This window comes from Rosa rugosa, chromosome 2 (assembly GCF_958449725.1).
Source record: "Rosa rugosa chromosome 2, drRosRugo1.1, whole genome shotgun sequence".
Lineage (NCBI taxonomy): Eukaryota > Viridiplantae > Streptophyta > Magnoliopsida > Rosales > Rosaceae > Rosa > Rosa rugosa.
This window is the reverse complement of record NC_084821.1, coordinates 27,988,538-28,011,449: the sequence shown is the minus strand read 5'-3', so window position 1 is coordinate 28,011,449 and position 22,912 is coordinate 27,988,538. Positions and strand designations below refer to the sequence as shown.

Here is a 22,912-nt window from a genome sequence, read left to right as displayed (position 1 = left end):
TATTAGCTCTATATTGCAAATTATACTTCTTGTTGATTGTCTTTTGAATTCCCTCCTCTTTCGAAAGTTTCTTCATGTAGTACATCACAAAAATTCCACAATCCAATCTGTTGGCCATGAAAAAATTATAGTAAATGAATTTGAATAGTATAACAATAAATTGACATTCTAAAGTGTTGTATACTTATAAGATTTTTTCTTCTTGTGAAAATGAGAAAATCATCAGTAACTTTGACAATTACATAGTCAGTGACACAGTTACCATCTCCATAAACTGTGATCCCAAAACTATATCAGAATCAAATTTAGCAAAAACAACATAAGCATAACAATAAAAAGCTAAAAACTTCACGTAGACATACCCAGGATCAGCAGTTTTTGTCTACACATAGACCAATCCACTACAAATAACAAAATCAAATCAACAACAAAGATATTGACTAAGATATTGAGAGAATTAGCTTGAGTTGTGCTTCATAAATTACAGAGGCAAAGAGCCAAACAGATAACCATTGAAGAAGAACAAGTAACAAGGCCTCGATCTCCATATGCAGGCCAATACCACACACATAATTTTCCTTTGTCTACCTGTAACTCCAAACAAACTCGTATAAATTCATTAAACTGAGCAATTCATCAGCAAGTTTGTCATCTCATACTACACTGCTGGTCGATTATCAAGTTATCAACAATATCAATAAGAAATGATGATTAAAGCTATAGCCTACAGCTTTTTTGGTGAAAAAATCAGGGATGCAGTTAGAGAGATACATGTGGCTTTGATGAAGAAAAAGACGAATCTCCGCCGTAGCGGCCGACGCGAAAAAAAAAAAAAAGCTCCTCATGCAATTGATTCCTCAAACTCCATCAAATTCACGCTAGATCTCGAAAAGCTCAAAAACGAAACTGGACCTGAGGAATTCCCGAAGCAACTCTCGGAAATACGCGCCGCCGCTACCAAATCTCTCCAAATCCACAGAGTCGATTCAAAGCTCCCGCTCCGGCGAAGAACGCAGAAACGACGTCGTAGGGGATCGGACGTACTGGACGCCATGGGAGAGAGAGAGAGAGAGATTTTGGTAAGGGTCGAGTCCGAATGGATTCAGACGGGCTTGGGTAACGGCAAGGGAAGAGAGAGAGAGAGAGAGCTGCAAGTGGCAGCTTTGGTAATTAAACTTAACTTTAGTGGCAGATTGTTAATAGGTGACCTTAATTATCACGTGGACATTTGTGGTGACTGGATTATCATAAGGTACTTTAAAATGACCTCTTTTATCATTGTCCCTTGTTTTTAAAACTTGGGGAAATGATCATTTACCCAATTTCAGCTTAACAATTGCCCACTTGCACAACAAAGAGTTTAAAAACCCCATTTACCCAAAACACTCTAAGGGATTATTTCCCATTTACCCAATTAATTCTTTTTTACTTCTTTTTATTTATTTTTGAGACTTTTTTGCCCTTTCCTTCTTTCTCACTTAGAGAGAAAAGTCATCCTCCACCTTGCTGTGCTCCGGTGACCAGTGGCCGGCCGCGGTCTCCGGCGGCCGGTGACCGGACTCCGGCAACCGATGGCCGGAATCCGGCGACCGGTCATCGGAATCTCGAATCCGATTGCCGGACTGGTGATCGGATTCCGGCGTCTGATTTTATTACCTCCCCATAATCATATTATTGTCCTCCAATAAACTTGTTATCGGGGGTCAATAATTAGTGAAAAATGAAAATGTTTTGAATTTTGAAAGATTTCGGAGGTTTATCTAAATAAATAATTTTATTATTGCCCCAATAAACATTTTATTGCCCCTCAGTAATCTTATTATTGCCCTCCAATACTCATATTATTGCCCCAATAATCATATTATTACCCTCCAATAATCATATTATTGCCCTCCAATAATCATATTATTGCTCTCAAGTGAACCAAAATAATCAATTTATATGTTCAATTGTAAACGTTCACTTTTTTTTCTTTCTTTTTTTTCCTTCCCCATTCTCGGAGCTCTTCCTATCGAGATCAGAAGAAAAAAAAAGCCAGCGAAATCAGAAAAAAAAAAAAAAAAACCATCGAAATCAGAAAAAAAAAAAAAAAAAACAGAATTTTTCTCCGGCCACCCATGCTTCCTGATTCCGGCACGATTCCCAGCCAAGAGAAACTGATCTCCGCACCCAACAGCAGGACCAGAGCAATTGATCTCCGCGCTGCCCTTGAGACCCGATCTCGACCTCACGACGACTGCTCTGCACCGTTGCCGCACCCAGATCAGATTCGACAGCCCCCCATCGTTGCAGTACCCAGATCAGGGACGACGTAGCAGCCCACCCGCCACCTTGCTGCCCAGCCCTCGGCCCCCAGTGCCTAGTGTGCTCTGCCCAGTGCCTCTGCACGCATCGCCGCCGGACACCAGTGCTCCTCCAGATATCGACCTACCCAGCCACTCATTAGGTCTTAGAGGTTCAAAGATTTGGCCTTTGATGGCAGATTTCCGATTCTGAGAAGCGAGAGGAGGATGGAGAAGAGCTCCGGGTCTCGATCGACGAACGGAGGAGGGGGGTGAGCTGAGGCCAGTCGGAAATTTTGGAGAGAAGAGTCTGGGCTGGCTAAGGTTCGGGTTTGCTCGGTGGTCTAAGGGGAGTAGTTAATGAGGGTAATACTGTCAATGAATGTTAGATTGGGTAATTAAGGTTAAAAAACTCTTGGTGGAGTAAGTGGGCAATGTTTAGACTAAAATTGGGTAAGTGGTCACGGTCCCTTAAAACTTTTGGTATCATTTTGATCACTTATGAAAGTTGGGAATCAAGTTGATTTATTTTTTAAAATTTAGGTATCATTTTGATCACGTTTAAAAGTTAGGTATCATTTTGTCCGATGCAAGAAAGTTTTGACCTTAGTAGTGATAAAAACTCTTTTATATAAAAAAAATAAAAAATAATAATCATAAAACTAGAGGAAAAAAAAAAAAAAAAGTTCAGTAAAAGTAGGATTGGCCAACTTTTGAGGTGGATGGCAATCAAAATTTCTCCGGTCTCTATACCCTAATGTAGTTTTTGAAAATGCCATTGGAGGCTGATAGATACAAGAACCAAGAACCCCCCCTGTTGCCCGTGAACGCTATCAAAACCATCCTCCTCCTCATTTCCTTGAAACCAAGGGCACACAACTACACCTCACATACAAAAAAGTCTCTCGTATACACACACAATTTAAATTACCTGTCTTTTTCTTAATACTGTTTTGCATTCAATCGCTTACATATCATATATATATATATAATTATTGATCAGAAACCGATCACTACCACCTCAAATCAGATTTGATTTGATGACTCCCACGTTCACATGTCGCCGGCGTTGCTAGAGTCCCGAGCTCCGGCGCACCACCCTAATCTGAACACCGGTCAGATTTCTCACCCTCCTTTCTCCTTGTTCAACTTTTCTGAATATAAATTTAAGATGAACCCATCGAATGCTAGTGATGTGTCCTCTGGATTTGGGAACTCTCGTCACGATTTTAGCTTCAATTCGTCGTCGCCTTCGCGCCAAGGCTCGGGTCATGCGAGGCCGAGGCTTTTGAAGGTCAGAAAAAGCCTCATCAATCCGCAGTTGTTGAGACCCTCAGCCGAAACCGGGGCTCCTCCTCCGGGATTTAATCCCTTTGGGACTTCGGTTTCTGGGGAATTCAGGAGTGATTCGGATTCGAATTTGAATTTGAATCCGGGGATAGGAGTGGCTGACCAAATGAGCAATTTGAAAATTGGGGATGCCAAAGATGCTGCTGGTTTTCATTTTGATACAGGAACTAGGTTGAGGTCGAGTTCGAGTTCGAGTTCAGCTGGGAGGTTGGATGGAGGTGGTTTTGTATTTGGAAGTGAGTTTAGCAAGAGTTCCGGTTTTGATGACGGCATTGCGTCGAAGCTTCCTGAGGATATGAGGAAGTTGAATATTGAGGGCCCTGGGAATGGTGGAGCTGTTGAGAAAGGTGAGGATCGGAGGTTTGATGGAGGTGCAAATAGTAAGACCGGGTTCGGGTTCGGGCTGGGGAGTAATGACAATGTGGGTGGTTCATTGGGTAGACACGTGGGATCGGAACTCCCCCACGAGTTGGAGAAGAAGTTGAACATTAACGAGAATGTGCAGATGGGCGGCAGGACTGACACGCATAATGCCGATGGTGTGAATAAGTTTGTGTTTAATACTAGTAAGAAGGATGACTATTCCTCTGCTGGAAGCTCAGTGAATGCACTTCCAGATAAGATGAAGAATCTGAACATCGGTCTTAGTTTTGATGGAAGAAAAGAGAGTCTTCTGTTGAGAAAGATGGAGACTTTGGATATAGGAACTAAGGCTGGACTCTCTACTCAATCAGATACAGGGACATCTTCCTGCCAAACATCTGTGAAGAACATGGAAACTGAGAGGGAGGATGAATTTAATTTTACAAGCAAACAAGATCATTTGAGCACATCTTCCGTAGAGTTTAAAACACCAAACACTAAAGCCAACTTGTTTTCGGGCATAAACAAGAAATTGGAATTCAATGCAAAGCGGGAACCAGCAAGGGCTAGGCCCGCTAGGGATACAAGAATGAAAAAAGCAAGTGGAAAATTAAGACGTCCTACTTCATCCCAGCTGGGGCTTGAGCATGATGTTGTTTCAAAAGGTGGTTCTCCAGTAAACGTTGAGGCTTTTGAATCCTATTCACCAATGGACATTTCTCCTTATCAAGAAACATTGGCTGATAACCAATATTCGAAAGAAAATTCTGCATCTTCTGAGTCATTTAGTCTCGTCAACGATTATCCAGAAACCGATTCAGTTCCGAAAGTTTCAAATAATTCTATTGATGAAGATCTTGCTATGGCAACAGAATGTCTGGATATAAATGAAGTTGATGCAGTGAGCAGACCTCCACAAGAAGAAGCTTTTGAGCACCATTTAGGTGGAAGTGTTAATGCTGATGAACCTGTTGAAGGATCTGTTTCTGGGGCTGAAACCGAAAGCTTTAAGTCTGCAACTGACGAGGTAGACTATATCAGTGACACCGCTAATTCAGCGGAGACTGAAGTTAGTTCAAGCCCAAATATGGAGAGACATGATACTGATGGCAGGATACACTTTGGCTTTCATGCAAGTTCATCGAATAGAAGTGGATTAAACTTCACGTTTGCTGCCTCTACTGCTGCTCAATGTCCATTATCACCATCAAAACGCTTGCACAAAAAGAAAAATATGGTAAAGGCTAGTCAAGATGCCAATAGTTTTGTTCCAAATGCTAAGGTTCCATATGGATCATCCTCTGCAGAGTTTTTGCCATATTCTGGAGCTCCAGTACGTTCGACTCCAGGACACTATCAGGAAATAAACCCTCCAATTTCAGTTATTTCACAATGCAATGAAGATAATTCTGGGGTGCAGAAGGAAAAGGAGATCAAACAAGAGGCTGTCTCTTTGTCTGCTGAAACAGCTGCAGCTCAGGAAGCATGTGAGAAGTGGCGACTAAGGTATATCACTTCAAATTTGTCTTTTAGTTATACTATGACCTCCATGTGAAGTGTTTGACTGTTACATCTGCTTATAGAATCCTGTGCTGACTTGTTGAATATATTATGTATCAGGGGTAACCAAGCATATTCTAATGGGGATCTATCTAAAGCCGAGGACTGCTATACCCAAGGGGTAAATGGTGTTTCTGAAAATGAGACATCTACAAGTTGTCTCAGGGCACTGATGCTGTGCTATAGCAACCGTGCAGCAACACGCATGTCTCTTGGAAGAATTCGAGATGCACTTGGAGATTGTATGATGGCTGCTGCAATAGATCCTAACTTCCTCAAAGTGCAAGTTAGAGCTGCCAAGTAAGTATTTTCTTCTTGCTATTTTATGATTTACATCTATCACTTCACAGTGGTAACCCTTACAGTTTTTAAAGTGGTGTTTTGTCAGTTTCTAACTTTATAATATATATTGTCGTAAAAAAAAACTTTAAAATATATATGTATCCACTAATACCCAATTAAGTATGAAATTGTGTTAGTTGATTGAATTTTAATGATTCACTTTACCATTATGATTTCAGTCTCACAGTTTGTAGGCATCTTAAAAGTAAAGTTATGATATCCCTAAATTCCTAGATCCCCATATCTCAGAAACCCTTAATACCCAAAAGTAAATCATTGTTATTGAACTAACTCTTTAACTGGTTGAGGGAGGAGCCTGTGAAAAAAAATAATAATAAAAAAAAAAAATAATGTATACAACTTGATATAGTCCTGTAAAGGATATCTGGCTGTTAGCTGGTGGGTTTGACACAGATGTTGGGAATGAGGTACTCTTAAACCTGGGGGAAAAAACTTGATAAAATTCCTGGTGAATTTTCAACACCATTGATTTTGACTCTTGTTACTTGGCTATCATTACATATATAGTCCTGTATGGTTTTGTACTTGCATTATTTAATTCCAACTATGATTCTTGTAATGTTTGAACTCATAACTTATATGCACATATGATCTGTGAATTCTATATTTGGTATACTTTCTTTTCTGATTGAATTGTACATTGGTGCATTGATGTTTGAGCTCTGGCATAGTATTCTCAGTCATTACCTAATTCATTTTTTGTTAAAATTCTTATAGCTGTTATCTTGCCCTTGGGGAGGTTCAAGATGCTTCACAACATTTTAGTAGGTGCCTCCAATTGGCAGGTGATGTCTGTGTTGACCAAAAGATTGCAGTAGAAGCCTCTGATGGGTTACAAAAGGCGCAGGTACGGTGATATGTATGAATTTTGTATCATATGTAAGTTTTATCATATTCGTTCATGTCCGTTGCTTAACATCACTTAGTATAATTAATACGAATTTTTACCTTATGTGTATGCATTTGGTTTAGTGCATAATCTGTCTGGCTTAGTGGCAGATGCTCCAGAATCTTAACATCCAAATTTGTAGAACAATTAGAGAGTTATGCTTTTCTTTTGAGTAGGTATTACTGACTCAGAACAACTAGAGAGGAATGCATTTGCAATGGCTATTTTTTGTTTTTTTGTTGTTGTTGTTGTTGGAATTATTAGGTTTCAATAGGGTTTCAGAGTGGGGAAAGTTTAAATTTGGTTTGGTGGTGAGGAGACCCTCACTTGAAGTTCCCTGCATATTGAGAAGTGTTTTGTGTACCTGAACTAATGGATATTTTTTCATTGCTGGCAGAAAGTGTCTGAATGTCTGAATCTCTGTGCTGAGCTTATGCAAAGGAAGACATCTACCAATGCAGAGAGTGCTTTGGAACTTATTGCTGAGGCTTTGGCAATTAGCCCTAGCTCAGAAAAGTTATTTGAAATGAAAGCAGAGGCTCTTTTCACGGTCAGAGTTATCAATATTTAATATTTTTTTAGTGATCATACTGTGAATATTTATATTAGTCAACTATATTGTCCACTTTGAGCATTCACTTGAACTCAGGATCTTTTCAATCAGTTGTGAGTTGACATCTATGTTTTTCTGGCAGATGCGGAGGTATGATGAGGTGATTGAGCTTTGTGAGAAGACCCTTGGTTATGCTGAAGAGAACTGCCCTTTAGTAGATACCGCCATTTCTTTAGATGGATCTGAACTCTCAAAGTACTTGCACTTCAGACTTTGGCGGTGTCGTTTGACTTTTAAATCCTATTTCCATCTAGGAAAACTTGAGGAGGGCCTTGCTTCACTAGAGAAAGAAGAGGAGAAGGTTTCTACCACGTATAGGTAATTCATAATAAACTTTTATATGTTCAGGTAATATAAAGAGTATTGCTTTTTGTTTTTGAAGTTCCTTAATGTTAATTAGAACATCCAGGAATTGGAGAAAAACTCTGGAATCATCTATTCCCCTTGTTCGCATTGTTCGTGAGCTGTTATCTTATAAGGTATGCAATTTGTGCCATATTTCTATCTATGTTCTCAAGATGTAAACTTTTGCATCTGGATAGCATGAAATGTGCAAATCTCAGGTGTTGATATTATTTTGACTCATAAATTAGTGTTTGGCTTATGTAGAAGACATGTCTGATGCACACACTTTATTATGTATTCTTCAGAAGCTGAGTCCAATTCCAGTTGTCAGGAATGCATTTTTAGATTATTGTGTTTTGACTTTCTTTTGTCATCATGTTCAATGTATTAAGTACTGTCATTTATGCATTTCAGAATTCTGAATGGATTAGTTTGGGGGATTGTAATGATTCATGTATCAAGGGCTCTATAAAATTTGTATTATTTGTAACACAGTTGGTAACTGAAAACAAAAGGTATTGAGATTTTCTGCTTGTGTGTGAGGCATGGGTTGACTGCAAGAAAGGATACTCTATCATATGGTTCATGTTCCTTAGTGTCTACTGAACTTTTCTTTTCAATATTTGATGTTTTCAGGTCTTTACACATTAAAAAAGTGTAATATATTTAATTTGGTATCCATTTTATTGATTTTGTATGCATTTTGCATTACAGGTTGCAGGGAATGAAGCATTTCAGGCTGGGAGGCATACTGAAGCTGTTGAACGTTATACTACTGCTTTGTCATGTAATGCGGAATCTCGTCCTTTCACAGCTGTTTGTTTTTGCAATCGTGCTGCTGCATACAAAGCGCTGGGTCAGATTACTGATGCTATTGCAGATTGCAGCCTAGCTATAGCTCTTGATGGAAGTTATCTAAAGGTTTGTTCAAAGCTGGTCATTTCTACATGGTTCTTGGTTACGACCTTGCTATAGATCTTCATTTATTGGTTTCTTTAATTGCATTTACACTTTTACAGGCTATTTCTAGGCGAGCTACATTATATGAGATGATCAGAGATTATGGACAAGCAGCTAAAGATCTTCATAGACTTGTACCTCTTCTCACTAAGCAGTTAGAGGAAAATATCAATCAATGTGGAACCTCTGATATATCCAATAGCTGCAAAAGTGATTTGAAACAAGCTCGTCTTCGTCTTTCAGAAATAGAAGAAGAAGCCAGAAAGGACATCCCCTTGGATATGTACATTATTCTGTAAGTTTATCTTTCTTTGTGTTGAAAGCATATGTTTGTGAATTGTTATATGCCTATCCAAGATAGACTTATTGGCTAGACTCATGATCAGTGAGAGGCTGTTACATAAGTTTATCTCTCTCTCATGATCAGTGAGAAGAGACTTATTGGGAGACGTATTGGCTAGATTTATATGCCTATCCATGATCAGCGCGCGCGCGTATGCACACACACATGCCTTCTATGCTCAGGAGGTCCTTTAGATATATATGAGTAGATCACTTTTACAAATTTTCAGCCAAATTGATGATCGTTAAGACATCCAAAACTGCAATTTACATGAACAGTTCAGGTTGGACATATCCGGTTCGTTCGTGTAAATTGCAGTTTTGGATGCCTTAACGATCATCAATTTGACTGAAAATTTGCAGAGATGATCTACTCATATATGTCGAAAAACTAAACGGTTAAAATGTGAATATGTGATCGAAAAGTGATCAAAATATGGAAAGTCGTTCCTTAGCTTCACTTTGAAATTAAAGTGCGGATTTAGAGTTTAGGGTCACTTTTGGTTGCATATCCACATCTCGACCTTTCAGCTTTTAGGTACTAATGTATAGATTATCTCAGTAAATTTTCAGCCAAATTGATGATCTTTGAGGTATCTAACTCGCTTAAACCAATGGACGAACTGAATCTGTCCAACCTAAACCGTACTAGCTTTAACAAATTGAAAATTTGCAGAGATGATCTATACATTAGTATCTAAAAACTGAACGGTCGAGATGTGGATGTGTGACGGAAAAGTGAACCTAAACTCTAAATCAGCACTTTAATTTCAAAGCGGAGTTCTGCTCTGGATAAGATCATATATATATATATATATATATGTCCTCCTTAAACTTGAAAAGTGAGTGTTTTTATTTTTAGTATGTATTTTAATAATCAAAACCACTCATTCTCTAGTTAGCTACACATGAATCCTACAAAACATTAGCCAAATCAGAAAACGTTTAACCATTTGATTAGCTCAATGTTCGTTTTAATTTAATCTAACGGACTACATTTGTTTACACAATTTTCAATGATTATGGATTTGATATGTTTTTTTTTGTAGACATCATTCTTGCATAGATCAACGGTTGAAATCATTGAATTAGGTCATATATTAGTGTAAAATAGATAAAATCCTCAAATTTTTAAAGTAAGGATGTCCTCTCTAGAACGGGCCTCATATATATATATATATATTATATTATGGGAGACAGAGTTGATATATCATATACAAATTTTTAAAGTAAGGATGTCCTCTCTAGAACGGGCCTCATATATATATATATATATATATATATATATATATATATATATATATATATATATATATATATATATACAGGCCCGTTCCAAAGCGGACGTCCACACTTTGCTAAAGTGCGGACGGCGACGCAACGGAGGCTTTCCAGGCGGCGACGGCGGCTCGGGGCTTGGCGGACGGAGGCCGGAGGCTTGGCGGACGGGTCTGGGCAGCGTTCGAGGTCGGAGGAGGTCCGAGTTGCAGGTTCTGGGCAGCAACCCGACCTGCAACTGCAGGTTTTCTGGGCAGCGCTGCAACGATGTCGCCGGCGACTCCACCGACTGCAGACCTCTCCGCCCGACCCCTGGCGTCCTTCCGACAACCCCCGCCGCTCCGTCGCGCCCCGAGCCGAGCTGCAGCAGCGCCGTCCGCACTTTAACGAAAGTGCGGACGTCCTCTTTGGAACGCCTCCGTATATATATATATATATATATATTATGGGAGACAGAGTTGATATATCATATATGTTCATATGCAACTTTTGTTTATTAAAAATATTATTTTCATATCTAAGCTGGAAGGCTTTACTACAAAGTGATGGTCTATGGTGACTCGATCAATTTTGTGGTAACTCAATCATACTGTTCAGGAAAATCATACTTCTCAGGAACATGTTTTTCTTAGGTTAATAACACTCTTATGCCATTTCCTTTTGTGAATTTGAGTCGCTTTATCCAGGAAATTTATGTTGAGCAGAGTCGCTTGTAATAATCATCTTTTTCTATTTCAATTGTAATGGCAGTGGAATCAAACCATCTATTTCAGCATCAGAAATTAAGAAGGCCTATCGGAAAGCTGCACTCAGACATCATCCTGACAAGGTATGTTTTATATTCTATTTTAACTCTTTTTTAGGAATCTCCTCATCACTTGCTGGTTATTGCTTGCTTATTGTTACCCACCTCTCACATGTTCTATTGCAGGCTGTACAATTCTTTGCTAGGAGTGAAACTGGTGATGATGGGCTTTGGAAGGAGATAGCAGAAGAAGTGCACAAGGATGCTGACAGGCTTTTCAAAATGATTGGGGAGGCATATGCAGTACTTTCAGACTCTACCAAGGTCTAAACAGAATCTTGACTTATTTATATCTGACTCGGACAAGTTTCTATACAGCCCTGTTTTTCTTTGTTTTATTTGTTTCACATCCTCGTAAAAAATGGATAACAAGAATAGAAATCCTGATTCTTTTGTTGTTGGGGATCATATTTAATTGCTGAAAGGTGAGCTTTGCCTATTTTCTCTGAAGGGCACATATTCTCTAAAGCTCCCTGGTACTGTTGGTTCTGTGATTATTAAAAACAAAATAAAAAATTAAGGTTCCCCAGTGTAGTTCTAAACTATTTTTTTTTTCTGTTTCTCCAAAAATAGTGCTTTTTGCTTCAATTTCTTCTGATTGCTTTTGAAATTGGCATAAGAATGCGGTTATTCTTATGCTACCATTTCAGCTATTCCTCGCAGCCATCTTCTTAATTGAGTTGTGAGTAAACCTTTCTCTCTTTCGATATACCATGGGTAAATGTACCTGTTTAGATTCTGTCAGAATTGTACTAGCAATCAAAAAATATGAACGAAAAACTAAAGTTACTATGACCAACCAAAGATAGTATATCCAAAACAATTTCAGATGTAGCATATCTTGTGAATATTTCTTGTGTCGGTATCATGTTCTAATAATTTGGTTTAAGATAAAAAACTTTACCTCTACTGAATTTGAAATCTACACCTGTTATTCAAGACCGAAAGGCTGCTGTAGCTTAGTTTCTGGTTTCTAGAAGGGGCTGTTGTGTCTCCTAGGCTAGTCTTGCTGTTGTTTTCTTGTTATCCATGTTCTTTTTTTCTGCTACTTTTTGTCCACAGCTCGTGTACCTTTTACATGAAAAGTGTCCCTTTTCAAAATAAAAGGAAAAGCTATGGTGAAGAAATAGTTCAACTATTTAAATTACAAAGGGAACATTCTCTCATTTTTGATTCTCTCTTTCGTTATTCAGTGGTTATTTTACATTGTGGGCGATTTTTTGTCTAGGGAACTGGTTGATGGGTGCATTCATGAATTGCATGAAAATCTTTTACTAATCGGGATTAGCTTTGAAGATTGAATTGCTGACATGTATTCATATTCAGTTTCTTTTGTATGTAGTTTAAAGATTTTCTCTTTCCCAGCACTGTCGTGCCTCTCCTCTTATGTCTATATCATGCCAATATTTCCCTTTTGGCCAATCACTAGTATGTTCAAAAGCTCCTATTGCTTTATTGATCTCAAGAAATTTTGTTGTTCATTTCGCAGCGTGCACGGTATGATGCTGAAGAGGAGACTAGGAATGCGCAGAAGAAACGCACTGGAAGCAGTGCAGCTAGAATGGCTGCAGAGGCTCAAAATTACCCATTTGAAAGAAGCGGAAGTAGCCGACAATGGAGATAGAGGGTCAGAAGCTACATTGTCTGACAGATATTCATGAAAAGTTTGTTTAGAACCTGGATGCTATTAGGGGAACGGGGGAACGTGGGCAGATGAATTTGTTTAGTTGATGCATTCTATATGCAGTTTCAATCTACCAACCTTTGCAATTGGTTCAAGCAGCATCAGAATTTCAACAGCTCGATTTATATTGCAGTTGTGCCGGCACTGATGGCACATCAGGAAGGAGAAAAGCAGGCTTTTGTTTCCTTGAAATGACTGATGATCGCAAGCTGTGACAGGAATATTGAAATACCAAACGAAGGAATGCTTACTATGTGATGTGTGTTTGTGTGTAGGAGAGTGAAAGAGAGAGGATGCGTAGATATGAGCTGATATCTAAAGAGGCAAAACCAGAAATGAAGCGACAAGAAGGAGGATTTCCTCTAGTATCGGAATTAAGAAGTGACGAGATGTTGTTTTGTGCCCTTCTGTTTTTGATTTTGGTTGAGAGGTTTGAGGAAACTAATGACCAAAGAAAAAAGGGGAAAAAAAAATTAGAAAGAAAGGAAAGAAAGAAAGATTGAAGAAAAACTAGTGTGATTGTGATACTGTGTGGGGAAGTTGAAAGCATTTTTCTTGTTCTCATTGGTACACCCATTGATTCTTTATACATAAAATGTATATTCCACTATTCATCCTGCTTCTTGTTTGATAGCAGAAGAATGTTCTACAAATTATAAATTTCATAGATGTCTTTTTGTTCCAAATACAAACTTGTGCTTTGATGCTTATTAGACCATCGGACACCTTTTTTTACATTAAATCCATAGAAATATACGTAATCGTAAAAGGGAAAATGTCGTTGGACGAATCTAAGAAATGAGCATTTGGTCTAGTGGTATAAGTCTCCCCACTGTTAAGGTATTCTGCATTCATAACTATGATTTACAATTATAAACATCAATGGTTCAGGTTGGACAAATTTGATTCATCTATTAATTTAATTTAGTTTGATAGCTTAACAATCATCAATTTGGTTGAAATTTGCAAAAGTGATATATTCATGGAATTCTAAGAAATAAACGGTCGAGATGCTAATATGTGATCGAAAAGTGAGTGATACAAGAGATCTCTTTAAATGACAAAAAAAAGAGAGCAAGCAATGGATAGTGTTTGGGGACCTGACAAAAGCAATTAGGTACATTAAATAGATTTCATATACTGCAAGAAAATTAGGCTTATTTTACAATACAAATCTTGTTGGGCTGAGGCTCAAACAGCTTCATGGTATTGACCATTGAACTGTGCTTGATTTTCAGTTGGAGTATAAACTCTAAATGATACCTGAACTATTGCGAAAAATATTTTTTGGTATCTAGAAATTTTTTTATTTTTTTAATTTTTTATCCCAATAGTATCTAAAGTATTGCGCCGTTACCAAATGTAGTACCTACGTTAACTTTTTGCAATAGTTCAGGTACTATTTAAAGTTTTTACCTTTTAGTGGCCTCTAACCGTAACTTATACAGTAACTTAGTTAGAGCTTGACATTAACCGAAATCTTGTTTTACCAGAGACGGCTAGTGGCGTTTTCACGTTTTGAGAGCTGTTCGGGTAATGTTGCCAGAGGTGGCTGGTGAGGAGGTGGAAGGTGATTGGTGTGGAGTGGAAGTTAAAATAGGAGCTCATAGTTAAAAGACTTTGCTAGAAGCCTCTTTTTCAGCCAGAAGCCAAATTTCAAACCCATTAAGCACTTCAAGATACATACGTACGCTACTACAAGACCTTGTTGAAAATTGGAGGCAGAGATTAGAACTGGCTGGGTCAACTTTTACATTAAATTAAGAGATGTACAGAGAAACGGGTCCTTCAATTCAATTGACTTTACAAACCTGGACCAATCCTGGACCTGCAAACAAATTGGCTTCGTGCAGTTCTGGACTATCTGCTTTAGTTTAACGGTACTGCAATGGACATGAACCTAATGACTACTTTTCAACAAGGAAAATGCAAATGCAGACAACCAATCAGTGCCATATATATTATTAATCCATGGAGTGATTGACGGGATTGTTGCCAACTTGGTAACGAGTCCTTACCTCTACGTGGGTCATTCTCTAGCTATACTACGTACTACTACTACTCCAGAATACTATATAATGGTGTCCAGGGATCGTAGATTTAATGTAGCAAAACTTGGATCAGTTTGTTAGTTATTTCCTCTTCGTCATGGATTTTTCCTACACAACACATAAAAATACCTTCATGGCTCCCATATTGCTGCTCCTTGTACTGTTGATGCCTGCTCTACAAATGACAGGTCTCTCTTTCTGTTTTCGATCTTGTATCGCATAACTCTGCATAAGATAATGGTTTTGATCATCAATATAGTTTAATATATGGCATAGAGAATACTAGTATGATCGAAACTTTCTTTTGCCGTAGGGAGCTTGTTAGGTTTTCGTAACTCTAACAGATTGATTTATGCTTTTATGCATGGTGCGCCAAATGGATAGGCTCGACACATAACATGTCAAATATGTCGTAACTGAGCTTTTCCATAACTAGGTAGCAGTCAATATTGGCACTTGAGCATGCATGTAGCCATTGTTATCTCTTTGTTCTTTAACCATGTTACCAAATTAAGCTGAAATTTGTGATTTATTAAGTAGTTCTGTTCCACTAGAAGATAATTTGAACACTACAAATTAAGGAGAAAAAAACTGTCTCATTTGCTTCCTGTGTCTCTCTTTCTACTGTGATGCTAAGAAAACTTCTCAGTGTCTTGATTAGTATTATCACTATTATGGGTGTTACAGAATTCCTTTAATATATTAAAGCATTTCTCATACAAAGTTGTTCATATACTGATGGTTTAAATGTCTCAAACCAGTTTTAGAGGGAATTGCTCCTCATCAATTTTGTTACGTGCTTATTTCAGGTGCACAATCTGTGGGTGTCTGCTATGGACGAAATGGCGACAATTTACCTACTGATACAGAAGTCGTTGATCTGTACAAAAGCAATGGAATTGGAAGGATGAGGATATACGAGCCAAACCAAGCAACCTTGGAGGCCCTTAAAGGTTCTAACATAGAACTCATAGTCACCATCCTCAACGACCGTCTTCAAGAGCTCACTGATGCTGCAGCAGCTACAAATTGGGTCCAGCAAAATGTGCAACCTTACTCGGCTGATGTCAAATTCAAGTACATTGCTGTTGGCAATGAAGTACACCCTGATGCTGCAGAGGCCCAATATCTTCTTCCTGCCATAAAGAACATTCAGAACGCGGTTACAGCCGCCAATCTACAAGTCAAAGTGTCAACAGCAATAGATACAACTCTTACCCAAAACTTCCCTCCTTCTAGTGGGGCATTCAGCGATGCTGCGAATTCATTCATTACCCCAGTTATCACCTTTTTAGGCAACAATGGATCACCACTTCTTGCCAATATATACCCCTACTTCGCCTATATCGGTAACCCTGCTGACATAAAACTAGAGTATGCCTTGTTCACTTCACCAGGGGTAGTGGTACAAGATGGTAGTAATGGGTACCAGAACCTCTTTGATGCTTTGTTGGATACTCTTTACTCTGCTCTTGAAAAAGCAGGGGCACCCAATATGGCGATAGTTGTATCCGAGAGTGGTTGGCCATCTGCAGGTAGTGATGCTGCAACTACTGGTAATGCAGGAACATACTACAGCAATTTGATCAAGCATGTGAAGACCGGGACTCCGAAGAGGCCTAATGGAGGTATCGAAACTTATCTGTTTGCCATGTTTGATGAAAACCTCAAGACTGGTGACGAAGTTGAGAAACATTTTGGTCTCTTCTCCCCTAACAAACAGCCCAAGTACCAACTCACCTTTGGCTAGTGCAGCCTCACAATCATCTTTTAGTTAAATAAGAGTGCCTTGCGCCCATGTATGCATGTGATACAAATACAATACAATAAGGATACACAGCCTCATCATAAATTTCAGGCGACGGTGAACTTTCTAAGTTTTTGTTTTCTTTGTTACAGAATTCCATTTGAAAAAGAAAGGAACTAAAATATGGTAATAGATTGCTCGCAAATTACACATCTCCAACTTTATATGCTCAAAGGTTCATGGAACTTGATATAGCCATGTATACTTGATAGCAAACTCGCGAACAACAGAACTATTGACAGGGAGCATACCACTTATCCAGATTCTTCATAACATCAAGTCTCCACCATGCGATCATACCCTTTGCGAGTCATTACTGGCTTCACCTTCATTATCTGCTTCTATCTTCTCATTCTTATATACAGGTCAACATCAAGTAAATTCACCTCTCCAGTCAAATTTAATGCATTGAAGACTAATGTACAAGTATATTATCTAGGTATTGGACCTCAATCAACCAACTCATCATGAAAATCCCAGGCTTCTATAACCATTCAATCTTCACACAATGCAAGAATGATTGGAGTATACGAAGTCGTGTCCATGATTATGTTGCATCTTTTATAACATGTCTACTTTATGAGAAGAGTACCAAAGCATGAAATTGTGGAGGCTTTGAACAGATAAAGTTCTTCCTTGATATCATATAGTTGCAACAACAGGTAAAAACCAAGCAGGTAGAATTTAAAATGCGAACAATGATGACATGTATAATTTTCAAAAACACAGAAATGCACCCAAAGAAAAAAAAGCATCTGGAAAGAGATTAAAAGCCTCTTTGTCCTTCCACACAGTCAACCCGGGGAAGCAAAGAAGCAAATTCAACTTAACCAAAATGGCACTGTAGTACTGTACCATTACAGTAATTTATATGTTCTCCACAATAAGAAATAAAATAAACAGGCACATTTCAATTCAACTAACAAGAAAAATTAGAACTTCAATATCATAATGAACTGAAAGAATCCAAATTTATACCAAACAAACTCAAATGGGTAGCCAGACTTGCCGGGAACATTCCCAAACTTCAGTCATGACAGCACTAAAAATTTAAAAACAATTAAAAAAAAAAGAAAAAAGAAAGCAATGCATCAAGTAAACATCATCAATCTTAAAGAAGAAAAAGTACCAATTGCCATCATGTTCAAACTGGGAGATATTCAAAACTTGCTAAGACTTGTTTAGCAAGTTATGCTTAGGGCTACAATTGTTGTACAACTCGAAAGGACTCTCGCTCCGATTTAGGAACTGGAGGATCTTGTTGCCTACAATCTTATTCTCACTTCAAACAGTGCAACAGCACTAAAAGGTACAATTATGAATAATAACATTCAACATTCCAGCATATGCTTAAAGTCTCTGAAAACAAGTCAACAGATACTTGAGCATAAGGGCCTGACCAAAACCAGTCTCAGCCATATGGGATCGTAGAGTATAAACAATAAGAGATTAAGCTACTAGAAGATTAATGACCAACTAATTGCAACAGGAGAATGAAGTTGCAGAACATAAACTACAGATCTTCTAGTGTTCGTTAGCATGTACATTAAAACACTTAAATGGATGCAAACATCTTGTTCATCATTCATTAGAATTTAGATAAATCCCTAATAAGACAAAAGCTTTAAGCTACTAAATGACCTCTAATGTTAAGCCCATTACCAGTCAAGTAAAAGTTAGTGTGAAAGAAGACACTTCCGAATGTTGACTATTCCTCATGTACATGCCTCTACATTAAATTTGTAGAATTGAACACTCCCCAACCTGCATCAAAGAACAATCACATTAAAAGGTGATCAATAATTAATCCCGGTTGCATGAATTAACATTATCCAATAGTTCCCTCATAATCTTCAAACAAAATTCCAGGAGGCCAAAAAAACAATGAATTTACATCAAACAGAAAGCTCTTTCATGGAACACATGCAGAATAGATTACATGGAAGCAGATACACTGGGTAGAAATATTTGGTAATAGAGGACACCATACATACTAAGAGGGTACCTTATACAATTAAAGCAGCTAAAATACTAATATACTTGTACTAGAAAACTATTCCATGGGTAAGCTTTTCCTCCTACTTGGAGAGCTGCTTTGTCAAGCTACTGGACCAATTACTACAAAATTTCAGAGCACAAAATTGGCAGCAAATATAAAGACACCATTATGATAATGATACCGCACTCCTAATTCCTGACAAAATCTTCACATGGTGGACATGATTGTATAGAAATATTCAATGACAAATAGGGATGCAACAGCATCAATGGGTAAGGGGACAAGGCCACTGCAGCCACCATCTACTAGGTGACCAATTCAAGTAACAATTGTGAATAACAAGATTAAAATGGTATCAACATCACATTACCACACATAAAACTAGGATTAACACTGCATCATAGCATAGTTGCATCATTCAACACACTAATAAAAGCTTAAATTGCTTTTTTAAGTATGGATTTATAACAAATAGATGACTCACCGAGCATCTCATGATTCATTTGGAGTATGTTCTGGTGTCTCTGAAAGCCTCTGTTTTGTAAGCTGTTCATTGAGAAGTTTCACTTCCTTCTCCACACCCAACAACCTATTACTCACTACTTCAACACTCTTGTGGTGTGCTTCAAATTTGCTAATCCACCCAGCTTCAAAGTCCTTAATTTTTGTTTCAATCACCAGGCGCCTCATCCTCTCTTCTTCTTCTTGCTTTAAGCGAAGCTTTTCAAGTTCTCGAGTGCTTAAAACAAGACCCCCAGAACCAGGAACATCTCTATAGAGTGGCTCATCAGCCTGTGGATTGCGTGCTTTATATTCAGCAAATGCCTTTTGTGTTGCCTTTAAAGCCTTCCTATAGCCATTCAAGAGATTTTGCATCAAATAAACCTCATGCTCAAACCTATACTTCTCAGTTTGTCTCTTCTGCTGGTCTTCGGTCCTGGCCTTGTGCAAGTGCTCAATGAACTCATCCCTTTTCTGCAACTCTACCAGTAAAAGCTGCTGCTTCATTTTAGTGTCTTCACACTCCTGTTCTTTTGCCACATACATTATCCTAGCTTTCCCCATCCACTGTTGTATATCCTCCATTTTCCCCATCCACTGCTGTATATGCTCCATACACACGTCAAAGTCACCCGGCATCTTACTATGCCAAGGGCCATCAGTCCTCAACCTCTTATTACCATCGAGACCATGATCAGAATTATCATTTTCATGGCTAAACTCTCTCTTGTGACCATTACCAGAAAGTGAAGAACTTCCAGGAAGCATTAGGTCCCACCTTGACGAAGGAAAATCTGTGGCCAAATGATCATGCAGTGGCATACCAGAGCCAAGAGGGATATGGCCCCCTTCCATGACCTGCATAAGACTTCCTGAAGACAACCCCTCCAAAGAAAAACCCTTCATTGAAAGGTCGAAGCCTCCCTCCTGATCATCCTCTTCTTCTTCTCCCAACTCCATATAATTTTTTCTCTCATCCCCACAACCCAAATCCTCAACCCCGTGAAGATTGCACCGCTGCAAACAAGGTCCTTTTAAATTGCCCTTCCCAGACAAAAGCCATTGGGTAGGCTCTTCCTCCTTAAATTCTTCGACATCCATTACATCCTCATCCTCAACCTCAACTAGCACCCTTTCACCTATAACTTTCTCCACATTTTCTTGGTCAACATCAAGTTCCTCCACATTTTCCTGCTCAACATCAACTTCCTCCACATCGACTTTCTCAATATAACATTTCTCCACATTTTCTTCCCCAAGACATAGTTTAATACCGTGCTCCTCCAATCTGCCTCCCTGAAAATCATCCTCCCCACCCATTATACCATCCTCTTCCCCGTCCTCCTTCAACTCAATCTCCACCCTAGACCCTTGTCCCTTGTCCGAAAACAAACTCTCGCACTGAGATTTTATCAATAACTGCAAATGCGATGCATAGTAACAATCCCCCAACTGTAGACCCCCCCCCTTAAGCAACTCCTTTTCCACCATGAACCAAATCAAACCAGCCCAATCCACATTCCCAAACAGCCCTTCTTTGATATCCTTACACCACTTCAAAACCTCCCTGGGCTCATCCTCCTGCAAAAGCACCCAATTGCCTACCAAATCCTCAACCAAAGCTATCGATTCCTCCGACGCCGCCGGAGCCGGAGCCTCCTCCACCTCACCTGCAACCACATTCTTCTTCGATTTCACCCCAACCGGAAGCTTCAATGCGCGTCCCAAATCGGCAGGGCTGACCCTAATCCGGACCTCACCGACGTAGCTGCACCGCCGCTGAGGGTTATAGTTAACAATCAACTCAGCAATAAGATCAGCCCGAACAGTCGGATCAAACTGGATGTGGAGAAAGTCCCAGAGGCCCAGCCGCTTCAGGAGCTCCTCATGGCGCTGCAAGTTCGGGTTTTTGGCGGGCACAAAGGGAATTGGGTTTAGGGTTTTTCTGAGGATTTCAAGTCTCTGCTGAGCAGCTTTAGGATTCCGGTTTCGGCCTCGGCGGGAGAAGGTTATGAGGGTCGTGGACCTGACGGGAAGGCCATCTGGGCCGCCGTCGGATTGAAGAGGGTTTTGCTCCATTACTGTAATTGGGTCAGGATTTTCAGGTGGGAACTGCCTTGGCTACTGGTCTGCGTTTTGCCGGTTTAGGTGGGGAATTAATGGCAAACGGGTCGGGTCAACGTTGCTCTTTTTGAAGAAACCCGAAAATTTTTGATGAAAATAAATTTCAAAGCAGACGGAAGCGGGCAAACTTTTGTTGTTTTTCATAAAATATTATTTTTCTTATAACAAATTACCCGTGAGTATTTTTATTTTAGCTAGGTTTGACTCCAAGACCACCTGCATTCTTAGAGACTCATTTTTTAGACTCAAATTTGGGTCCAAATAAGCTGGAATAGTAATTTGAGTCCATCTAAATAGTGTACAAAAGAACTTACTTTTATTAAGTGCTGCAGGACTTATTTTAGGACCTATATTTTGGACTCATTTTTTTAGACTCAAATTTGGGTCCAAAACACAAATCTTGCCAATGTGGAACATATTCATATTTGAGTCTTCTACTTTATGTTTGTTTTAACACACACACACATACACACATATATATCTTAAATTAAGATAAAAAAATGCCTAACAAAAAAAAAAAAAAACTTAACACATATATATATTCAAAATTTAACGTTTCTCAAAAAAAAAAAAAAAAACTGTAAAACAAATTTTTATATAATTGATTGAATCAATTTTTGGCCGTTAGATTGAATTAAACATTCAATCATGGCCCTCAGTTTAAAACAGAAAGAGCCTTTTGGTTAAGAAAAATTGTGGGGCCCAGGCTTTTCTGACCCCATAGCCCACTGGCATGCATCAGCAATGCAACGTGGTGGGTCCCACCAGATTTGGGTCCAATTTTTTTTGGTTCCTCTCTTGACTCAAATTTGATCTTTTTTTTGGGTCTCCGGCTGATATAGGTCCATTTTATTCCGACCCATGCAACTGAAATCCATTACTTTTGGACTCAAATTTAGGTTTTGGACCCAAATTTGAGTCCCCATTGCTGATGCTCTAAGGATAGCACACTTGACTCCACCCTACATGGGCACTGCCTTTAGTTCTCCACAAAGAATCCCTAGCCCTTCTATCAATATATAGCATTGGTGAGTTTAGGGGAATATTTAGAACAAGAAATGACATGATTAGGCATACCAGAAAGATTTGATTTGGATTAGGGTTAATCTACTTGTCCGAGAGAGAGAGTACCATTTTTCCAGCCAACCAATTTGTTAGAAATCCTTAGCATGAGCTCTTTTGCATTAGAAGGATCTTTCCAAAAGATCACATTATGGATACCTAAGTATTTGTCGATAGTGGCTTTTTGTTAGATTCCTAACGTGTTAATATTAGTAGTCCTAGTAATATGGAAATTTATTTTTTGCCCTTAAGTAAAAGACAAATTATTTAAAACATTCATAGTTGCTTTAGAAGAAGCTTTCCCAAAGATAAGGCAGCCATCAACAAACATAAAGTTTGAGATCGTTTTTTTTTTTTTTTTTTTTTTTGAGAATGTTAAGTTTGAGATCCTAAGACCAAGAGGAGAAGAGAGTAGCTCTACATGAGTTTTGCTTCTAGTTTAAAGGTTATTCAAATGTCTAATTAGAGGCTCCATGGCTATAATGAAAATATAGGTTGACAAGGGGTCTCCTTGTCAAACTTCTCTCGAAGGTT

The 22,912-nt window shown here is 38.8% G+C and overlaps 3 protein-coding genes across 4 annotated transcripts; 2 read left to right on the top strand and 1 right to left on the bottom strand.

Annotated features, from left to right (window-relative positions):
• Positions 1-3,074: 3,074 nt before the first annotated feature.
• LOC133730767 (inactive TPR repeat-containing thioredoxin TTL3) lies at positions 3,075-13,567 on the top strand. Of its 2 annotated transcripts, none has more exons than XM_062158296.1 (11): positions 3,075-5,501; positions 5,616-5,855; positions 6,636-6,765; positions 7,205-7,357; positions 7,503-7,738; positions 7,830-7,899; positions 8,480-8,686; positions 8,785-9,020; positions 11,096-11,174; positions 11,277-11,414; positions 12,640-13,567. In XM_062158296.1, the coding sequence occupies exons 1-11, from the start codon at positions 3,340-3,342 to the stop codon at positions 12,772-12,774; spliced, it is 3,786 nt and encodes a 1,261-aa protein (XP_062014280.1). In that variant the 5' UTR covers positions 3,075-3,339; the 3' UTR covers positions 12,775-13,567. The 2 variants fall into 2 exon arrangements, with proteins under 2 accessions (XP_062014280.1, XP_062014279.1); XM_062158295.1 differs by having other exon boundaries at positions 7,821-7,899.
• A 1,351-nt stretch (positions 13,568-14,918) lies between these two features.
• LOC133731721 (glucan endo-1,3-beta-glucosidase-like) lies at positions 14,919-16,762 on the top strand. The gene is made up of 2 exons (XM_062159127.1): positions 14,919-15,073; positions 15,695-16,762. Exons 1-2 carry the CDS (start codon positions 14,983-14,985, stop codon positions 16,633-16,635), a joined length of 1,032 nt encoding a protein of 343 aa, XP_062015111.1. The 5' UTR covers positions 14,919-14,982; the 3' UTR covers positions 16,636-16,762.
• Positions 16,763-18,147: 1,385 nt separating this feature from the next.
• Positions 18,148-21,412, bottom strand: LOC133731720 (uncharacterized). The gene is made up of 2 exons (XM_062159126.1): positions 19,176-21,412; positions 18,148-18,456 (listed from the first exon to the last, which is right to left on the bottom strand). The coding sequence occupies exon 1, from the start codon at positions 21,269-21,271 to the stop codon at positions 19,184-19,186; it is 2,088 nt and encodes a 695-aa protein (XP_062015110.1). The 5' UTR covers positions 21,272-21,412; the 3' UTR covers positions 18,148-18,456; positions 19,176-19,183.
• Between the last annotated feature and the right edge of the window lie 1,500 nt (positions 21,413-22,912).